General features: G+C 42.4%; 2 protein-coding genes across 2 annotated transcripts in view; both read right to left on the bottom strand.

Annotated features, from left to right (window-relative positions):
* The window catches only part of LOC145397229 (ionotropic receptor 21a-like), a 45,899-nt gene extending 41,432 nt beyond the window's left edge, over window positions 1-4,467 (bottom strand). The window contains exons 1-2 of the mRNA XM_080270425.1: window positions 4,380-4,467; window positions 3,131-3,360 (exon numbers count right to left, since the gene is read on the bottom strand). Coding sequence (XP_080126551.1) covers window positions 3,131-3,360; window positions 4,380-4,467 — 318 coding nt within the window. The remainder of the gene's footprint in view (window positions 1-3,130; window positions 3,361-4,379) is intronic.
* The window catches only part of LOC145397280 (putative glutamate receptor), a 286,711-nt gene that overhangs the window by 105,055 nt on the left and 162,973 nt on the right, over window positions 1-18,683 (bottom strand). The gene's annotated exons all lie outside the window — the stretch shown is intronic.

Here is an 18,683-nt window from a genome sequence, read left to right as displayed (position 1 = left end):
CGATTTGAACCTTTTACCGATGCATTTCTTATACATTACATGACAAAATCCGTGTTTTTCCGACCAAAAGACCAGTCCCCGCAAAATATATGCATTTGCTCAAGTTTATGAAGTCCATGTATTTTTCTGCCAATGGTTGTTATTACCAAAATCACAAGGTTAATGAATGTGCTAGTGTACAAGATTGGCCAAATTTATTATAAAAGGAAAATGTTATGAGCATAAAACAGGAAGTAAACAATTGCTATGTTGAAGCATTTTTTGTGATCGTGGACTCGGACGACTTCACATGATGGCACCGATGTAACCAGGTAGCTTTGCTGGCTGGTTCTATAACCTTCCTTCAACTCCCGCATACCTCAAATGAAGTTTGGTGAACAGCTGGTAAAGACCAACCGCCTCTAGTCCACTGGTCTGATGTCCAGATGAGTCTTCGTTCACAAAACAGTTATTTCCTAAACAAAGTCATTACTACCACTACTACTACTACTACTACTACTACTACTACTACTACTACTACTATTATTATTATTATTATTATTATTATTATTGTGATGACGATGACGATGATGATGATGATGATGATGATAATTACTATTATTATTATTATTACCGAAGAACAAACTCTTCTACACAAAAGCTTTTCATAATGACAGTTTTCTTCACACCCCTCCCCTCGGAAAGCCAAGTGTAACAATATCATTCCATCCAAAGGTACACTAAGTACGTGTTAAACGTTATGGGTCATGTACTATAAACCCCCCCTCCCCCACACCGCTCCATGTTTAAAGATAAGACAGACATAAACAAGTTTCGAGCAATGTGGCCGAGCTGGATGGCCCTATTTGTTGTGAATCCTCCATGGAATTTAGGTAAGTCTTAATAAACTACTGAATTAAGTTTCTTTTTTTAGGTATAATTATAATAAAAAAATAATAATAATAATAACAATAATAATAATAATAATAATAATAATAATAATAATAATAATAATAAGGTAGTAAAGCTCGCTTCTTTAGATACTGTCGGAGACATGATGGCCTACTATAACCGCAGAATGGAGAGGGGATGGAGGTACTGAACCCCTGGGCTGAAGGAAAGTCATAGCCAGGCTAAGCATGAACACACATCACCTAATTTGGGGTGGTAGTTCGAATCACTGTTTAAACTAAGTTTTACATCATGGTTAGTCAAGGTTAAAAAACAAAAAGAAAGAGAGAAAATAATTTTGGTTTCATCGTGGGTACCCTCATATTTTCCACAAAAGTTAAATTCATGTAAGGCTGTCGCCAGATGCTTTAAATGAACACAGGTAAATAACCAGAATAAAAAGATGAACTGTGATCTCTTACTGTATAATATGTTTACTTCTTGGAATTTATTAACCAGACGGAATATTCCAGTAAAAACTGAGATAAAACAGTAACGCAGGATGGGTAATGTGAGTGCAGGGGAGCATGTGAATACCGTGGTTGCTATAAAACAGTTCTAATGCAAGAAAGCATGTACTATACTTCAATTATGTCCTCAGCACCTGTAGCATTGATAAGGGTCCTCAGTGCTGGATATACCATTCTGTATTCCCTTTTATATTGGTTCTCAAGGTAATAAGTAGAGGTTCACCTATTGCAAATGAGTTACATGAACACTACAGGCGTTGAGGACATCACTGATGGTGTCAAACTTGGTGAAATGGAGTACAGTGTGGAAATGAAGACATATGGAGTAGTCTGAAGGCTTTTGAAACAAAACTAGGTCAAAGCTCTCATACAGCACAGTGTAGCCGCGCCCGACTCGTTGCCTTCATCTTCAGCCAATCGACACCAGAACTGATTCACTTAATTCAGTTCCTACACCCTCTTCTATGTCATGATTAATTTACAGTATAATTATTAGATCAGGAATTCGTCAGATAGCCCCACAGCCTGATATTAGACTATGACACAAGATCCTGGCCTTCTATAGCCCAGCATCAAAATCAGATAACTTTTCTTCTTCTTCTTCTTCTTCTCCTTCTCTCTCTCTCTCTCTCTCTCTCTCTCTCTCTCTCTCTCTCTGTATGTGTGTGTGTGTGTGTGTGTGACACACACACACACACACACACACACACACACACACACACACACACACACACACACACACACACACAATGCATATTCCAGTTTATACACAAATCGGGCCAGTAATGATTGAGATAATTTGTTAACAAACTTCGTGCAAATATATACATACATCGATTCATGGAAATGAGGTCAGTGAATGTACAGTGAGGCTGGATGAAGAGGAAATGGAAAAATGTGAGTGCATTTAAGTACATGGGTAGAGTGATGAGTAAGGACGGAAGTTTAGAGGGTGAAGTGCGGAAAGGGTACAACAAGAAAGAAAGGTTGCTTGTTCCTTGAAAGCAGTGATAAGAAACGGAAGTGAGAATGAAAGTAAAAAAAAAAAAAAAGTTACTGCATGACAGTATTGTGAAACCAACTCTAACGTATGGAAGTGAAGCTTGGACCTTGTTGGAGAGACACAAGTCAAGAGTGAGAACAGTGGAATTGAGTTATTTGAGAGGGGCATGAGGAGTCACATGGAGAGCCAGACTGACAAATGAGGATATGAAGGAGCGTTGTGGTGCGGATGCGGATGTGATAGGAAGAGTTAGGAGAAATACACTAATGTGGTTTGGCCATGTGGAGAGGATGGATAACGAGAGACTGACGAGGAGAGTGTATGTGAGTGGGGTGGGGGGTGGGAGAGCTAGGGGGAGGCATGAGATGAGATGAAGGGATGGAGTGGAGAGGTATATGAGAGAGAGAGATGTGAGCCTGGAGCAGGGGAGTGAAATGGCGGGGGACCGTGCGACACGGAGACGATTTGTTTGTGGCCACCCCTTACGGGATTAGGGCGTCTGGCAATAAATAGATAGATAGATTCACTGAAAAAATTGATCACAGTAACTTACCGGTCGGCATCGCTAATAAAGAAAAGTTTTCTTAACGGGGATACTGAGGTCAGTGAGTGGTGTAGACAATGAATATATTAAGTACTGTAGCACACACACACACACACACACACACACACACACACACACACACACACACATTCTCACTCTCTCTCTCTCTCTCTCTCTGCTTACCTGCCTGAGATGAGTCCAGGTGTTAAGGAGACCAATGACGGTTGACTGGAAGTACCATGCGTCAACAACCATGAGTAAAGAACACTGTGCCAACTCCGTCTCCACTACCTGTGTTAGTAATGCTGCCAGCCAAATGTCTTCATCACTACCATTTGCAAACTCCTTACGTCCTAGTATGCCTTCAGCTTTCATTCTGGAGACAATGAAGCCATAAAATACATTTATCACAGCTGCGGTTAGGTAATCATAATATTAGTTAGGTTAAATTGCTATATACTCGTTTTCTCAGACGACCTAAAACAGCCATTTTTTTCATGCTGAATACTGAACTGTTCCTCGAAATTGACACTACAGTATGATGGTTGTCACGAGGAAGTGCCATAAATAGCATGTATCACTATAGAATTATCATATTTTGCCACTGGCCTATAGTAAAATAAGCTGCAGTGGGAGGAAAATCTAGACCATGTTAATGTGGAAAGTGTATTGTCAATTATCCTGGCCACTGACACAGAAATGAAGGTACAATGTTTGTATCCTATGTCACGGGAAGACATGTTTCTGATTGTATTACAAACCTCGTAAAATGTTACAACTACGCAAATAGATTGTTACAGTATACAGTACTTAGAAAGTTATGCTCGAGAAAAACAAATATTCAAAAATGAGAAAAGCGATAGTGACGAAAATGTTGTACAAAACTGACATGCAAGATATTTTTTTCTTACACCAAAAAGGAGTAGAATAATGTAACAATAGGACATTTTAATGGTTATTGCTTCAAAAATATTAAAATGCCCAAAGTTTCTCTTAGATATACCGTATCACTTCAGCCACTTTGAAAGATTGTTTAGCTTAGAGTTTTAATACAGACTTAAAGACTGTTTATTAATATGACTGGTCAGATTCAAGAGTGTCCTTTTTAGGACCTTTCTTCCGCTTTATTTTTCTTTTTAGGCCAAGAGTCCCGAATGCCCGGCAGCAAGCAGATTGACACTTTGTTATCTGATCGAGAGGTATTATCTCATAAAAGCTCACGGAACTGCTTGGATGTGGGAGATGTCAGTTCCCATCCGTGACTGGACGACGACTGTTTGTCATGTGATAATGAACACATTAACAATTCTGCCGTGTGTCTGTGTGTGTCTTTAGGTAGCCATAGAACCCTCATGAACTTTTATGAGTTACAGGAATGTACAGTATATATGTTTGTTTTTTCGCTGTACAGAGAAATTCTTATAAAACATACCTTGGTAAAGAGGGTCGATGGAACTGCATACCAGCTTGACTTTTAGAGGAGGTGGGAAATCTAATGGAATCACCAGAAGTCTCTCCATGCCTGCTGACGCTGTTTAGTCGTAAGGTGTATGCAGGATGAAAGAGTCTGTTTTCACTACATCCCGGGACTGCTGTTGTGAAGTAGGAGTGGTATATGCTCACAGAACAAAGGGATAGCAGCAAACTTGCCACGTTCTTATTCCTCCTTTTCATCTCTGCTATACGTTGGTGCTACCTGATGAAGAGATATATTAAATCCAGGCAAAAGGATGTTGTATTATATCGTTTTGTTCTTGCTACTATCCTGACGATTTTATTCAACGTCAGGGAGATATTTCAGACTGGAAGTATTGATCTAACTCAGGTATCCATTCACTACAAGGACGGTCTTTTAAACAAGAAAGTCGTCTAGTAGCGTAATGAATTTCACAAAAATGAGGCTCTGTTACTTAAGTAGTATATCTTCCGATTTTTACTCTCCACCTAATAAAGTCAGAGAAGGGGTGTTAGTATCACTGGGATCAATAGGTGACCGTTCATAGAGCTGGACGGCAAGGTGGCTGGCTAGGCGTAGAGATTTCGTTTCTGGGCCAGAACTCAGAAAGTATTCCGTATAGAGCCACGAAATTTCACATAATTATGTGTCTTATAATGAACTGGTGCCTTTTAATAGACAGAATGCTGTGGCTTAAGATTGTTTTTCTCTTTAGTAATGATAGTAAAAGAAGAAATCTAGAGATTTCAATATGACCTATGCAAGGAATCTGAAAGGGCCATGATATGTGTCCTTAAGGCGTTGTACGTACGTTGTACTGTGCTACACAAATCCTGGACGGATTATTCCACTCATTTTATCCATTGAAATGTGCCCTTTGCCCTATTCTTATACAAAATAATATATCAAAGAAGAGAAAAGGTAATTGATATTGCCATACATCTGGAATGGGCTAATTATCACCTGGCAAAACCTCATGTGCAGTCGCACGCTAATTTTCCCTGTTTATGTCCCCTTGAAATATGCCGTATGACCTGTTGAATATATATAAGAAAGGAAGGGAGAAGCCTAAGTGATACATTCACCTGGAACTACCTACTTTATTATGTATTGTCTAGACTTCCTGCCAATCATTTCATAGCGTATATATTTGCAGCTGTCACCACGCTGACATTGGCAACCCTTCACTGCCCCTAGGCCACAGCATTCAGTTTACTGTCGTCTTTCAAGGTGAAACCACGTCGGATTCGTGCCTGTCCAATTCCGACGCTTTTTAGCCCCATGCAAAGGGCCCTGTGACCTCTACTCCTACTAAACCTTGTGTGTAGGGGTAAAGGGCTAAGTGACTCTGCTGTGGAACGTGAACTGGCTAATTTATCAATGATAATGATGGACAGTGAATACGATCTTTCTGGTGACCCTAAAACAGTGCAAATGGAGATGTAAATAATGTGTAAATAATGTGTAAACAGCAAGTAAAAGCAATGAATGTAAATATAACTGGACAGTGTAAACTAGTTTTATAAGGTACTGCAAGTGACAGTGCATAACATAGAGTAAATAAAATAGAAATGTAAATAATGTAAATAAGATAGAGAATGTAAATCCATCTATCTATCTATAGCCCGACACCCTAATCCCGCAAAGGGTGGCCGCAGAAAAAACGCCTCCAAGTTGCTCTGTCACCCACCATTTGACTACTCTCCCCCCAACTCAACCCTCCCCTCTCTCATATACCTCTCAACTCCATCCTTCCACCTCATCCTCGGTCTACCCCTCCCTCTCCCTCCCTCCATCTCACCTACATACACCCTCTTAGTAAGTCTTTCATTCTCCATTCTCTCCACATGTCCAAAACACCTCAGTATTTTTCTCCTAATCATCTCAACCACATCCACATCCACCCCACAACATTCCTTCACTTCTTCATTCGTCAACCTGTCCCTCCATGTCACTCCACATGCTCCTCTCAAGTAACTCATTTCCACTGCTCTCACTCTTGACTTGTTCTCCTCTTGCAAGGTCCACGCCTCGCTTCCATACGTCAGGGTAGGGATCACAATACTATCATGCAGTGACTTCTTAACTTCCATACTCACCTCCCTATTTCTCATCACTGCTTTCAGTGAACCAACAACCTTCCTTCCCTGCTGTACCCTTTCACGCACTTCATCCCCCAAAGTTCCATCCTTACTCATCACACTACCCAAGTACTTGAATGCACTCACATTCTCCATATCCTGACCATCCAACCTCACTGTACATTCTATGACTTCACTCCTCTCAAACACCATAAATTTACTTTTGTTTACATTAACTTTCAGCTTCCTCCTCCTACACACTGTCCCAAATTCATTCACCAAACCTTGCAACTCCCATTCACCTTCACTCAGCAATACTGTATCATCAGCAAACAGCAACACCGGAATCTTCCAAATCTTACCCTCATTCATTAGAGCCACCCCCACATCCACTGCCCTACCTTGCACATCCTTTACAACCCCATCCAAATATATATTAAACAGCCGTGGAGACATCACACAACTCTGTTTCAGTCCTACATTGAGATCAAAGAACTCACTCAGCTCACCATCCACTCTCACCGTAGCCCTAGCTCCTTCATACATACTCTTCACATCACTCAACAATTTCCCCTCCACTCCATATAATCTTAATGCCTTCCACATACCTTGCCTATCTATTCTGTCATAAGCTTTCTCCAAGTCCATGAAGGCAGCATACATTTTCTTTCCCTTCTCTAGATACTTCTCCACTAAACATCTTAGAACAAATATCTGATCTACACACCCTTTTCCCTTCCTAAATCCACCTTGCTCTTTTCCAACTAGCTCCTCTGTCATATGCCTAACCCTATCAATGAGTATTCTACCATATATTTTACCAGTCACACTAAGAAGGCAAATACCCCTATGGTTACCACAAACTTCTCTCTCCCCTTTTCCTTTGTATAAAGGAACAATTATACCTGATTTCCAGTCCTCTGGAACGCTTCACTCTTCCCAAGCCAATCTACACAACTTCCATATCCACTCCACAACAATCTCACCCCCATACCTCAGCATTTCATCACACACTCCATCAATTCCTGGGGCCTTTCCCAACTTGATCTTCTTCATTGCTTCCACTACTTCCGCCCTACTGATCTCTTCCTCCCTCCTCTCATCTCTTCTTCTCCCAGCCATTCCCCAACCACGTATACTCGCACTGCTCTCACTCTCTACATTCAGCAAATCCTCAAAGTGCTCCTTCCATCTCCTCAATTTCTCTCTCTTCTCCACCAACAATCTACTATTCATATCTTTCACTCCCCTACTATTTCCTCTTTCACACTGCCGTACTTTCTTTACCTCGTTCCAAAACAATTTATTACTTTCCCTCCATTTCACACTCACATTCCTCCCAAACTCTTCATCCACTTTCTTCTTACTCTCCTTCACCAGTCTCTTTACCTCCCTTCTCCTGCTTACATATACCTCTCTCTTCTCTCTCTCATCTTCTCCCCTACCTCTGCTCGCTAACCATTCACTATACGCCTTCTTCTTTTGTTCCACAGCTCGTTTCACCTCATCATTCCACCATGCTGCCTCTTGCACACCCTTGCATCTACTCCTTACATCACAAACCACCTCACACACAGCGCCTATCTCTTCTGTGAATATCTTACATACGTCTTCCACCCCTTCCATCTGCTCTAGCTCATACCTTCCCCATCTTTCTTCCACTGTGCTCTTATACTCTGCCATTTTCTCACTCTCTTACAATTTCTCCACTCTTGTCAGAGGAGCTGTTTCCTCCGTCTTCCCCTTCGTCTCCTCAACCATCTTCTTTGCAGCTCTACCTTGGCCATCACTAAGTGATGGTCAGAGACTCCATTCCCTCATCCTCTCCACACTCTTGCATCCAACACTTGTCTTCTCATTCGCTCATGCACACACACATAGTCTATCATTGTCTTTCGTTCAACAAGCTCACCATCCATCCTCCTCATTACTCTCCATGTATACCGGTGGATCATCATATGGCGAAAGTAGGTGTTGGCTATTGCCAACCCCTTACCAGCACAGATGTCCACCAAAGCACTACTATTCCCAGTTACTTCAGCTGGCACACCCCACTGACCAACCACTCCATCCACTTGTACATTCTCAACTTTGCCTTTCATGTCTCCAATCAAAAACACTCTCTCGCTCCTCTCAGATTTGTCCATACATGCTTCTACTCTCACCCAAAACTCATCTTTCACTCTTGCCACTCGGTCCTCTGTCGGAGCATACACGCATACAATCGCCCAGGCTTGTATACCTACTTTCATCCTCACTCATACAATCCTTGCACCCACTGTTCCATACTCTCTTATATTCTCCTTCCACTTCTTGCTTATCACCAGACATACTCCCTTTCTTGCCCTCTCATTCTCATTAACTCACGCACATATCCCTAAACCATATTCCCACTCTCTCACCCTTTCACCTACCATTTAGTTTCAGTCAATCCACATATATCCACTCTTGCATCCTCAAGCACCTGAAAAATCTCTCCCTCTTTCACTTCATCATTCACTCCTCTCACATTCTAAGTTCCCACCCTAAGAATGTCCTTTGTCCTTTCCATAGTCGTCAATGTATGTTTCGTCCGGGTCCGAGGCGCTTTATTCGTTTGTTTAGTTAGTTCTTTTTATGGGGTGGGGCACTAACCCACCACCAACTCTTTTAGTCGCCTCGTACGACAAGCAGGGATACTGGGGGAGTATTCTTGAAACCCCTCTACCCCTAGGGGAGCCCTACCCCCACTTCTTGCTTATCACCAGACACACTCCCTCTCTTGTGTATGCTCCGACGCTAAATATTTAAAACACTCTACCTCCTTAAGCAACTCACCATTCAAAACTATATTCATCCCCCTACCATCTACCAACCTCGTACAATTCATCATTTTACTCTTATTCTCATTTACTTTCAATTTCCTCCTTTCACACACCCTTCCAAACTCCTCTACCAACTGTCTCAATCTCTCCTCTGAATCAGCCACCAATGCAGTATCATCTGCAAACAGCAGCTGCTTCAGATTCCACTCTCCACCATCAACATTCACTAGACTCAGTCCTCCACCTAACACTCTTGCATTCACCTTCCTTACAACACCATCCATATAAATATTAACCAACCAAGGCGACATCACACATCCCTGTCGCAGCCCCACTCTCACGGGAAACCAATCACTTATATAATATATATATATATATATATATATATATATATATATATATATATATATATATATATATATATATGTAATCTATCTGTCTATCTATCTATCTATCTATCTATCTATATATATGTAATCTATCTATCTATCTATCTATCTATCTATCTATATATACATATATATATAGATGTAATCTATCTATCTATCTATCCATCTATCTATATATAAATATATATATATATAGATAGATAGATAGATAGATAGATAAATAGATAGATAGATAGATAGAGAGATAGACAGAGAGAGAAAGAGAGGGAGAGAGAGCGTGAAAAAGTGGAACTACATGACAGTATTGTGATATCTAATCTAACATATGGAAGTGAAGCTTGGACCTTGTTGGAGGGACACAAAAGTGAGAGCATGGAAATGAATTATCTGAAAGGAGCATGTGGAGTTACATGGAGAGACAGACTGACAAAATAAGGATGTGAAGGAGCGTTGTGGTGTGGATGTGGATGTGATAGGAAGCGTTAGGAGAAACACTCTGAGGTAATTTGGTCATGTGGAGAGGATGGAGAGTGAGAGACTGACGAAGAGAGTTTATGTGACTGAGGTGGAGGGGGAGAGAGGGAGGGGGAGGCCAAGGATGAGATGGAGGGATGGAGTGGATAGGTATATGAAGGAGGGGGGTGTGAGCTAGGAGCGGGGCAGTAAAATGGCGGGGGACAGGGCGATGTGGAGGAGATTTTTTTGTGGCCATCCTGTACGGAATTAAGGCATCTAGCAATATATATATATATATATATATATATATATATATATATATATATATATATATATATATATATATATACGAATAAATGTGTGTGTGGATGAGTAGACTGGGAGTGTGTCGTCCTGTCTTGGCTACCCCCCTATCCTTGGGGAAAGCAGCTTAGACATATAGATAGATAGATATATATTAGGGTAGTCCTTATATACTGTATGTATTGAAATCTGAATATTAGAAATCTTTACGGGCCACCTTCTTGTGTTGTGCCACTGATGGAAAAGCACTACATTCAAAATTTTTGTGTGCATTGCTCAAAGAACTCTGGTGCCCCAACGCCCCTAAATTTCCTCCCCATAAAGGGGAAAGGAACCATATTCGTGGCAGAGTCTCACTGATCCGCAATAGGGCTTTGTCATGGCTGGAAGGTAGAAAAGCGAAGGGGAGGGAGGAGAGAAGATGCAGTTGCGCCTGGACGAGTGGAGGTAGGGCAAGGGGGAGGGGGGAAGCTGAGCTGACAGTAATGCATCGTTCTCCCTTTGACTGGCTTTGCAAAAGGTTGTTTTGTGCATTGCGGAGGTAAGTAATAAAGTCTTTCATCCTAGGAATCTTTCCAGGAGGTGAGTCAACCTTGAGGTTTGATTGCGATGACTACAGCTGGGAAACAGCCTTATTCTAAGGAGGATGACGATCACAACAAACTTAAGGAAGAGAAGGAAACCAGGAAAAAGACTGAGATCTGGTTAGCTGGACAGACCCTCTCCCAGCTCACAGATGGTAAGCTGCTGTTTAGTGGTAAGGTCCTCCAGTGGCTGTTCCATCTTCTGCAGAAAGAAAAGCAGATCATATGGCATGCAACAACGATCATGGACTCTGAAGTCGTTGGATTCTGGTATCGCACCAGAATACCAGTGACAAAGCAAACACAGGATCCCGAAAGTGGAAAATCTGTACAAAGAATGGCTCTTCCTGGGCAAGATGAAGGACAGGAAGACGGATGTAGAAGAAGGAAAGTGAGCTGACTTCAAACTGAAGCTGAAGATCCTCTTCGACTTGGTGCACGCAGATGCCATGAAGCTGCTGGAGAACAAAGAGGACAAGGCGTTTTTGATGGCTCAGTGGGAGGAAGCCTGCCAAGATATTATACTTGGTATCAACCGTAGGCTGTCTGATGCTGAAGCGAAGAAGAGGAGTATTCATGAGTTAGGGAACTAAAAGATTAGCAGTGATGGAAGCTTTCTTTGAGCTGGTTGACCCTGAAGAAGGTGAAGAAGACAAACAACCTTTTCCAAAACCATCCATGTCAGCCACCGCATTGTCACCTAAACGACAATGATCCCGATCTCATGCACCTGTCATCACTCCAAAGTTGTCTAATGGTCTGGACTGCATGAAGACTTGTGACTGCAATGCTGTCCACATCTTGGCTGTTGCAGCATCTGCATATGACAAAGATCCTTTAATCAAGACCTGTGGTGAACAAGCAGTAGATCAGCACTTATCTTTCAAGCCTGGTGTTCCCCTGACTTTTCGCTGGGATGGTAAGTTGATTGCTGATGAGCCTTGCGAAGAAAAGTTCAAACTTTTAACCATCCTGGTGTCTGGAGAGGGAATTGTGAAGCTGCTGAATATCCTCAAGCTGCAATCAGGAACAATAGCTGCCATGATGGAGGTGATCTTCGCTATCCAGCAAGAATGAGGCGTGGTGGATTCGGTGACAAGCATGGCTTTCAGCACAACCGCTAACAACACCAGAATTCATTCTGGGACCAGCACTCTCCTGCTGCAGATGATGGAGAAGGAATTCCTCCATCTAGCCTGCAGAAAGCAAATCTGGGAGATAATCATCCAGAAAGTGTTCACACGCTGCACTGGCATCATCACATTAGGGCAGCACACCCATCTCTTCAAGTGATTCAAGCAGGGATGGACCTCTGTCACAGCAGATAGCTTGAAGCTGTTCGCCAACCCTCTTCCCCATTGTGACAAGGTCATTGCCCTTCGTCATCTTCAGCTTCTGCTCAACAGCTACAGGTCAATTACTGGGAGTTGTTCAAGCTCACAGTGATCGTCCTCAATGGAGTTCCTCCTCATGGCTTCCACATTTCGTGGCTTGGTGCACACCACCTTGTCCATTGAATGGCCAAAGTCATCAACACAGTCAAAATTTACCTCTTTGGCGGGCAGTTCAAGCTCACTGAATGAGAACTTCCCACATGCGAATGGCTTGTCATCTGCACTGTTACGATCTATGTCTCATACTGATTCACAGCAACAGTCGCAGTGTCTGCTTCCCAGAAGGAACTCAGGTTTCTACAAGACATCCTGGACTACCGTGTCTCAGACGTCTCATCCACTGCTGTGCAGACCTTCAGTCATCATCTCATCATCTCTGGTACCTTTCTGAGGAGGTAGTTGCCTGGCATTCTTCAATTACTCCTCTGACTTGGAAACAAAGAGAGCTATTGTTGCTGCTTTGGATTACGAGGCAGATGATGAGCCTGAGAAGAGAAGGACTCTGGAGCTTGATGTGGCTGTCATTTAAGTGAAGACCCTCCCCAATCTCATCCCCAGCAGCACTCACCACCTTCCATCCTTCCTTGGCCCCACCAATGAGATCCTGGACGTCGACCCATCGAGATGGGTGGAACGAAATGACTACAGGAAAGGCAAGCTATATGTCCAGTCACTTAACCCTAGATAAACAAGTTTGTCCGAGATTCCGGAAAGAGGCCTGTTTTGTGGCACGGATAAGACGATGTTAGGCCTATGAGGATGCCTGCCCACGACATCTCAGTTTGAGATGAGCTGTTGCCATGTGAGGTGCATTCATGTGGATCCTGTTTCTACCATAGATTTAGAGCCCATTGTCTGGAAACCCGGACATACCTAGTAAAACAATTTCACAGCATGGCCCACAGCAACCCCTGTGGCATAAGGCCTTGGGGAACTGGACCATCCCGGGGGATGTGTGAACTCCACGTGTGCCAAGATTCAGCGGCATACCTCAACACTGAGGCTGGTTGCGATCCTTAGAAGATTGAATTTTATTTTTTCCCCATTTTAATTTTTTTTCCTTTTTTATCTTCAATGCTAATTTCATTTCGAAATGTAAGTAATAAATAATTAATTTAGAAATGCATGTATTTCGTGTAAAAAATATAGGACTATAATTTGTACCATTTATATATATTAATTTTTTAACCCCCAAAGGTATATCCGAAATCCTGGACATGTCCGTAGCGTAGGTACTATTCCCAACACTGTGTATCTAGGGTTAAAGTCATGAATAACTTTGCCATGTGAGGAGTTGCACTGACGTGGGACTTCATCCCTGTCATCACCAAGGACGAAGAGCAGCGGCAATTTTCGTTTCAGTTCATAAAGACTCATCCTCAACTCAAATGCTCAAAAGGCTACTGTGACCTCCCAGCTAGGCAACAATGAGTGGGGGATTGGCTCCCATGAATACCCACCCCTCAACGAGGGGCTAATAGTTATACTGTAAGGGGAACCTAGGTGCTCGATATTCAGCCCAGGTAGGACATAGTTTGAATTTGCGGGCAGTTGAGGGAAAAGTAAAATTTACAGTAGCAGAACGAAATTTGGGACGCAGAGTATTTGTACCAAGAGGAATGAAAGTGTGGGGTGGCTCGAAAAAAATCTATAACTTTGAAAATAAGGACCACCTACATTATATATATATATATATATATATATATATATATATATATATATATATATATATATATATATATATCCATCCATCCATCCATCATCCAATCGTACATTGCCCCATGAGGAGCGTAGGAGCCCGGGGCTAAGCAGTTGGTCCCGGCATTTAAGATGAGAGTGACCAGCCTCACTCATCCCTCAGTGGCATTACATGAGCAATAAACCCCAACCACTCCTTGGATATAAACCTTCACAGGTTCAATCCGACTGGAGTGCAATAATTACTCACTAAACCAACAGGCACCAAAATTTGGTTATATGGTTACCATCCAGCGTAGTAAATGGTTTCCTGGTGTACAGGAAGCCATTTGGCTTGTCACCCAGTGTAGAGTCACCCACAGGCAGAAGGAAGAGGAAAGAATGAAGGAAAGAAAGACAGAAGAGGAAGTGTGTAGTTACCCGTAGGCAGAAGGACAAGGAAAGAATGAAGTAAAGGAAGACAGAAGAGGATGGAAGGAAAGAATGATGGAGGAGAGGAAAGGGCAGACACCCGACAGCAGCACTACATCGTGTGAGTGGATGGTGAGCGCCCTCACCTACCACAAATATATATATATATATATATATATATATATATATATATATATAGGCTGTTTCTCCCAAGGAAGGGTAAGTACCTGAAACAGGACGACACACTCCCAAATTGCTCATGCACTCAAACACATTCATTTGCATCTTAGCCCCAAAGGGTAGAAGGGACAGATCCTCACCGCACCACACCTCACAAGGGTCAACTGCGTAGTGCAGTTAGTGACATCCGCAGCAGGGCCCGACATCGGAGCTGGTTTACCCCTGCCACATCAGAATGGACCCATCCCCTAACCCATACCTGAGCTGATCGGCTCATCAGACAAAAATGCGGGAGAATATCCCCTAAAGGCTGTGTCATCATTTATTCATTAACAATTTCTCTCCATTCATTTCTAGCATGCTCAGCCACTCTTCCTTGCGCAACAGACATCCCTTTGCATCCAGCGCTCTCTTGACATGGTCCATCCATCCTATTCGTGGTCTTTCTCTCAGCCTTACACCTCTCGCATCAGCTCTAGTTATATTTTTCACCAATCGCTCATTATCCATTCTGTCCCTCCGCTCAGCTCGATCAGCCATCTCAAGAATAACTCCAGTTCTCATTCACACTTCATCATTTCTCACTCAATCCTTATGTGTCACTCCACACATACTCCTCAGACACCTCATCTTCATTACATTCAATTTTTTCCTCTCTGCTACACCCATATTCCATGATTCAGCCCCATATAACGCAGTCGGTACCACAACACCCTCATACAGCCTTCTCTTTACATTCATTTAAGGAAACGAAATCTAAACACTTTTTTCATTCCTCCCAGCACCTTTCCTACTTCATTCATTCTAAACTTCACTTCTGCATGTATTCTTCCATCCACTGCAACATGTGACCTAAATACTGAAAACACTCTACCGCCTCAAGCAACTCACCATTCAAAACTATATTCATCCTCCTACCATCCACCAACCTCGTACACTTCATCACTTTACTCTCTTTCTCATTTACTTTCAAATTCTTCCTTTCACACACCCTTCCTAACTCCTCTACCAACTGTTTCAATCTCTCCTCTGAATCAGCCACCAGTGCACTATCATTTGCAAACAGCAGCTGCTTCAGATTTCACTCTCTACGATCAACATTCACCGGACTCAGACCTTCAGCTAACGCTCTTGTATTCACCTCCCTTATAACACCATCCATATAAATATTAAACAACCAAGGCGACAGCATAAATCCCTGCCGCAGCCCCACTCTCACGAGAAACCAACCGCTCACAGTATTTCCCACTCTTTCACAAGCTCTACGATTTACATTAAAACTTTTTACTCCTATTAGTAACCTATCATCAATTCCATAATCTTAAAACAGTCCACAAAGCCTCCCTATCAGTTCTATTAAACGCTTTCTCAAAATTCATGAACGCCCAAAACACATCCTTACCTTTCGTTAAATACTTTTCACACATCTGTCTCACAGCAAACACCTGATCTATTCATTCCCTCCCTTTCCTAAAGCCACACTGTTCATCACCAATCACTCCCTCTGTACCCTCTCTACCTCTCTTAACACTCTACCATACACCTTACCTACAACATTCAACAGACTTATATCCCTAAAGCTAATACATTTCTACTTATCACCCTTACCCCTATACAACGGGACTACACAAGCACTTGCCCAGTCAACTTTCACCATACCCTGCACAAAGCACACATTCAACAGTCTTACTAACCAGTCAACAATAGTCGCTCCACCACCTTTCAGACATTCCACAGCACACCCATCCATACTTGCAGCTTTCCCTGTTTCCATCTCCTTTACTGCCTCCTGCACTTCCTCCTTCGTGATCAAAGAGTCATTCAACTCTCCCAACACATTTATTCCTTGCACCCTTCCACCCAGCACAATCTCAGCCTCCCTTTCCTCCTCTGCATTTAATAATCTTTCAAAATACCCTGCCCATCTCTTCCTTACTGCCTCCATCTCAACTAACATCCTTCCATCCTCTGCTTTTATTCGCTCTTCCTTCCCAGACTCTCCCTTTCGCACACTTTTCACCTTCTTCCCCCAAAATTTTCTTATTCTGTTGAAAATTCTCAGTCAACTGCCTACCTCACCTCTCATTTGCTGCCACTTTAGCATCACGCACAGCCCTTCCCGCTCTGTTCCTCTTTTCCTTATACCTCTTGGCACCTCATCCTTCCTCTGCAACCACACTTCATATGCACGTCTCTTCTCAGCCTCAACCATACTTACTTCCTCACACCACCATTCACTTCCATTTCTTAGTGCGCGTCCACACGTGTGCTCGAACAATTGCTGGCAACATGTAAGCAACATAGTAACGAACACCCTTCAAACATGTTGGGAACAGCAGCGTCCAGATCATGTTGGCTACACCGTAACGAACACGCTTCAAACATGCTGGGAACAGAAGCGTCCAGATCATGTTGGCAGCATCATGATGAAGTCTCAGCTGCCTGGTATGGACGCACTTATCCCATCACCTCTGCTGCCAGTGTTCGAAGCTGCTCTGAAACGTGTTTGCATACATCTGTCCAAATGTTGCTGCAAACATGTTCTCAAATATGTTGCCAGCTGTGTTGTCAACATATGTTCTAGTACACTTTTGGACGCGCCCTTAAACCACCACCCACTCCTCTCACACCACAGACCTCTTCCGCATGCCCCACCACAGCACTCTTAAACAACTGGCATTCCTCCTCCACACTGCCATTTTCCTGATCTTTCACTGTGTTCCACTCATCTTTAAATTTCTCCTGATACTCTGCCATTTTCTCTCTGTCATCCAACTCACTCACTTTCAAAACCTCCCTGTCACACCTGACACCCCTAGCTCTCACCCATCTCTTATCTACTCTTAACTTTCCCTCCACCTTGTAGTGGTCAGACATATCTCCACCCTCCCCTCTCATTACTGGTAAATGTATAAATACATAATCCTGGCAGATTCATAGTGTGTGGTTCAGCTCTGATTTCAAATATTGCCTGATACCTCTATGTAGTTGTAATTAGCAAGTATGGCTCGTCAGTGGAAATCATTATAAGTCATTATCATGTACGACTGTATAATTATGTTCTCGCTTATATCAACATTTCGTCCCGAAAAATCAATTAATATGCAAAATGAAAATGTTTATCAGTCCTCCATTATTATTATTAGTATTTTCCCGTGGGTAAATTTCTCCTTCGTCTTAACATCAGATACGTTGCTTGATTAATCATCATCATCATCATTATCATTAGTCACGCGAAGCTGGTTGGTATCATTTTTTGGCACCTTGACCTATACTCGTACCGTTGCGCGAGATTCAACCTATGTGTGTGTGTGTGTGTGTGTGTGTGTGTGTGTGCGTGTTCTTACCTAATTCTTACCTAATTTTATCTTTGCAGGAATGAGTCAAGCTCGTACTGTCCCGTGTCTTAAACCATATTTATCGTACATATCCTTAAATTTGTGAATTGTTTTGGCAGACACTATTTCATTCGGCAGTGCATTCCATTGATCAATTGCTCTGTTTGGGAAACTGAATTTCCTTACGTCTTTACCACCTCTCTTCTTATGCAGTTTTTTGCAGTGTCCTCTTGCTGATGCTTCTCCATATGTTAAATAATCATTTATGTGTATTTTCTCCTTCCCTGATATGCACTTATATAGCATTATCATGTCACCTCTTTTCCTTCTCTCCTGTAGTGTTGGTAGATTCAGTTTATTTAGTCTTTCTTCGTAGCTTAGGTCCCTTAAGCTTGGTATCCATCTTGTAGCGGCCCTTTGAACTTTTTCAATCTTGTCTATGTGCTTTTTGAGATGAGGACTCCAGACTACTGATGCATATTCCAGGGTTGATCTAATGAATGATGTTATTATCCTTCTTAGCATGTCTTCATTTATGTATGTGAATGCTATTCTCATATTTGCAAGCAGTGTATACATGTTCCGTACCTTCTCGCTGATGTGGTCAGCCGGAGATAGTCCGTTATTGATAATCACACCTAG

This window comes from Coenobita brevimanus, chromosome 40 (genome assembly GCF_032717465.1).
Source record: "Coenobita brevimanus isolate Jiangsu-jjx chromosome 40, ASM3271746v2, whole genome shotgun sequence".
NCBI classification, from domain to species: Eukaryota; Metazoa; Arthropoda; class Malacostraca; order Decapoda; family Coenobitidae; genus Coenobita; species Coenobita brevimanus.
This window is presented reverse-complemented; position numbering and strand designations above follow the sequence as displayed.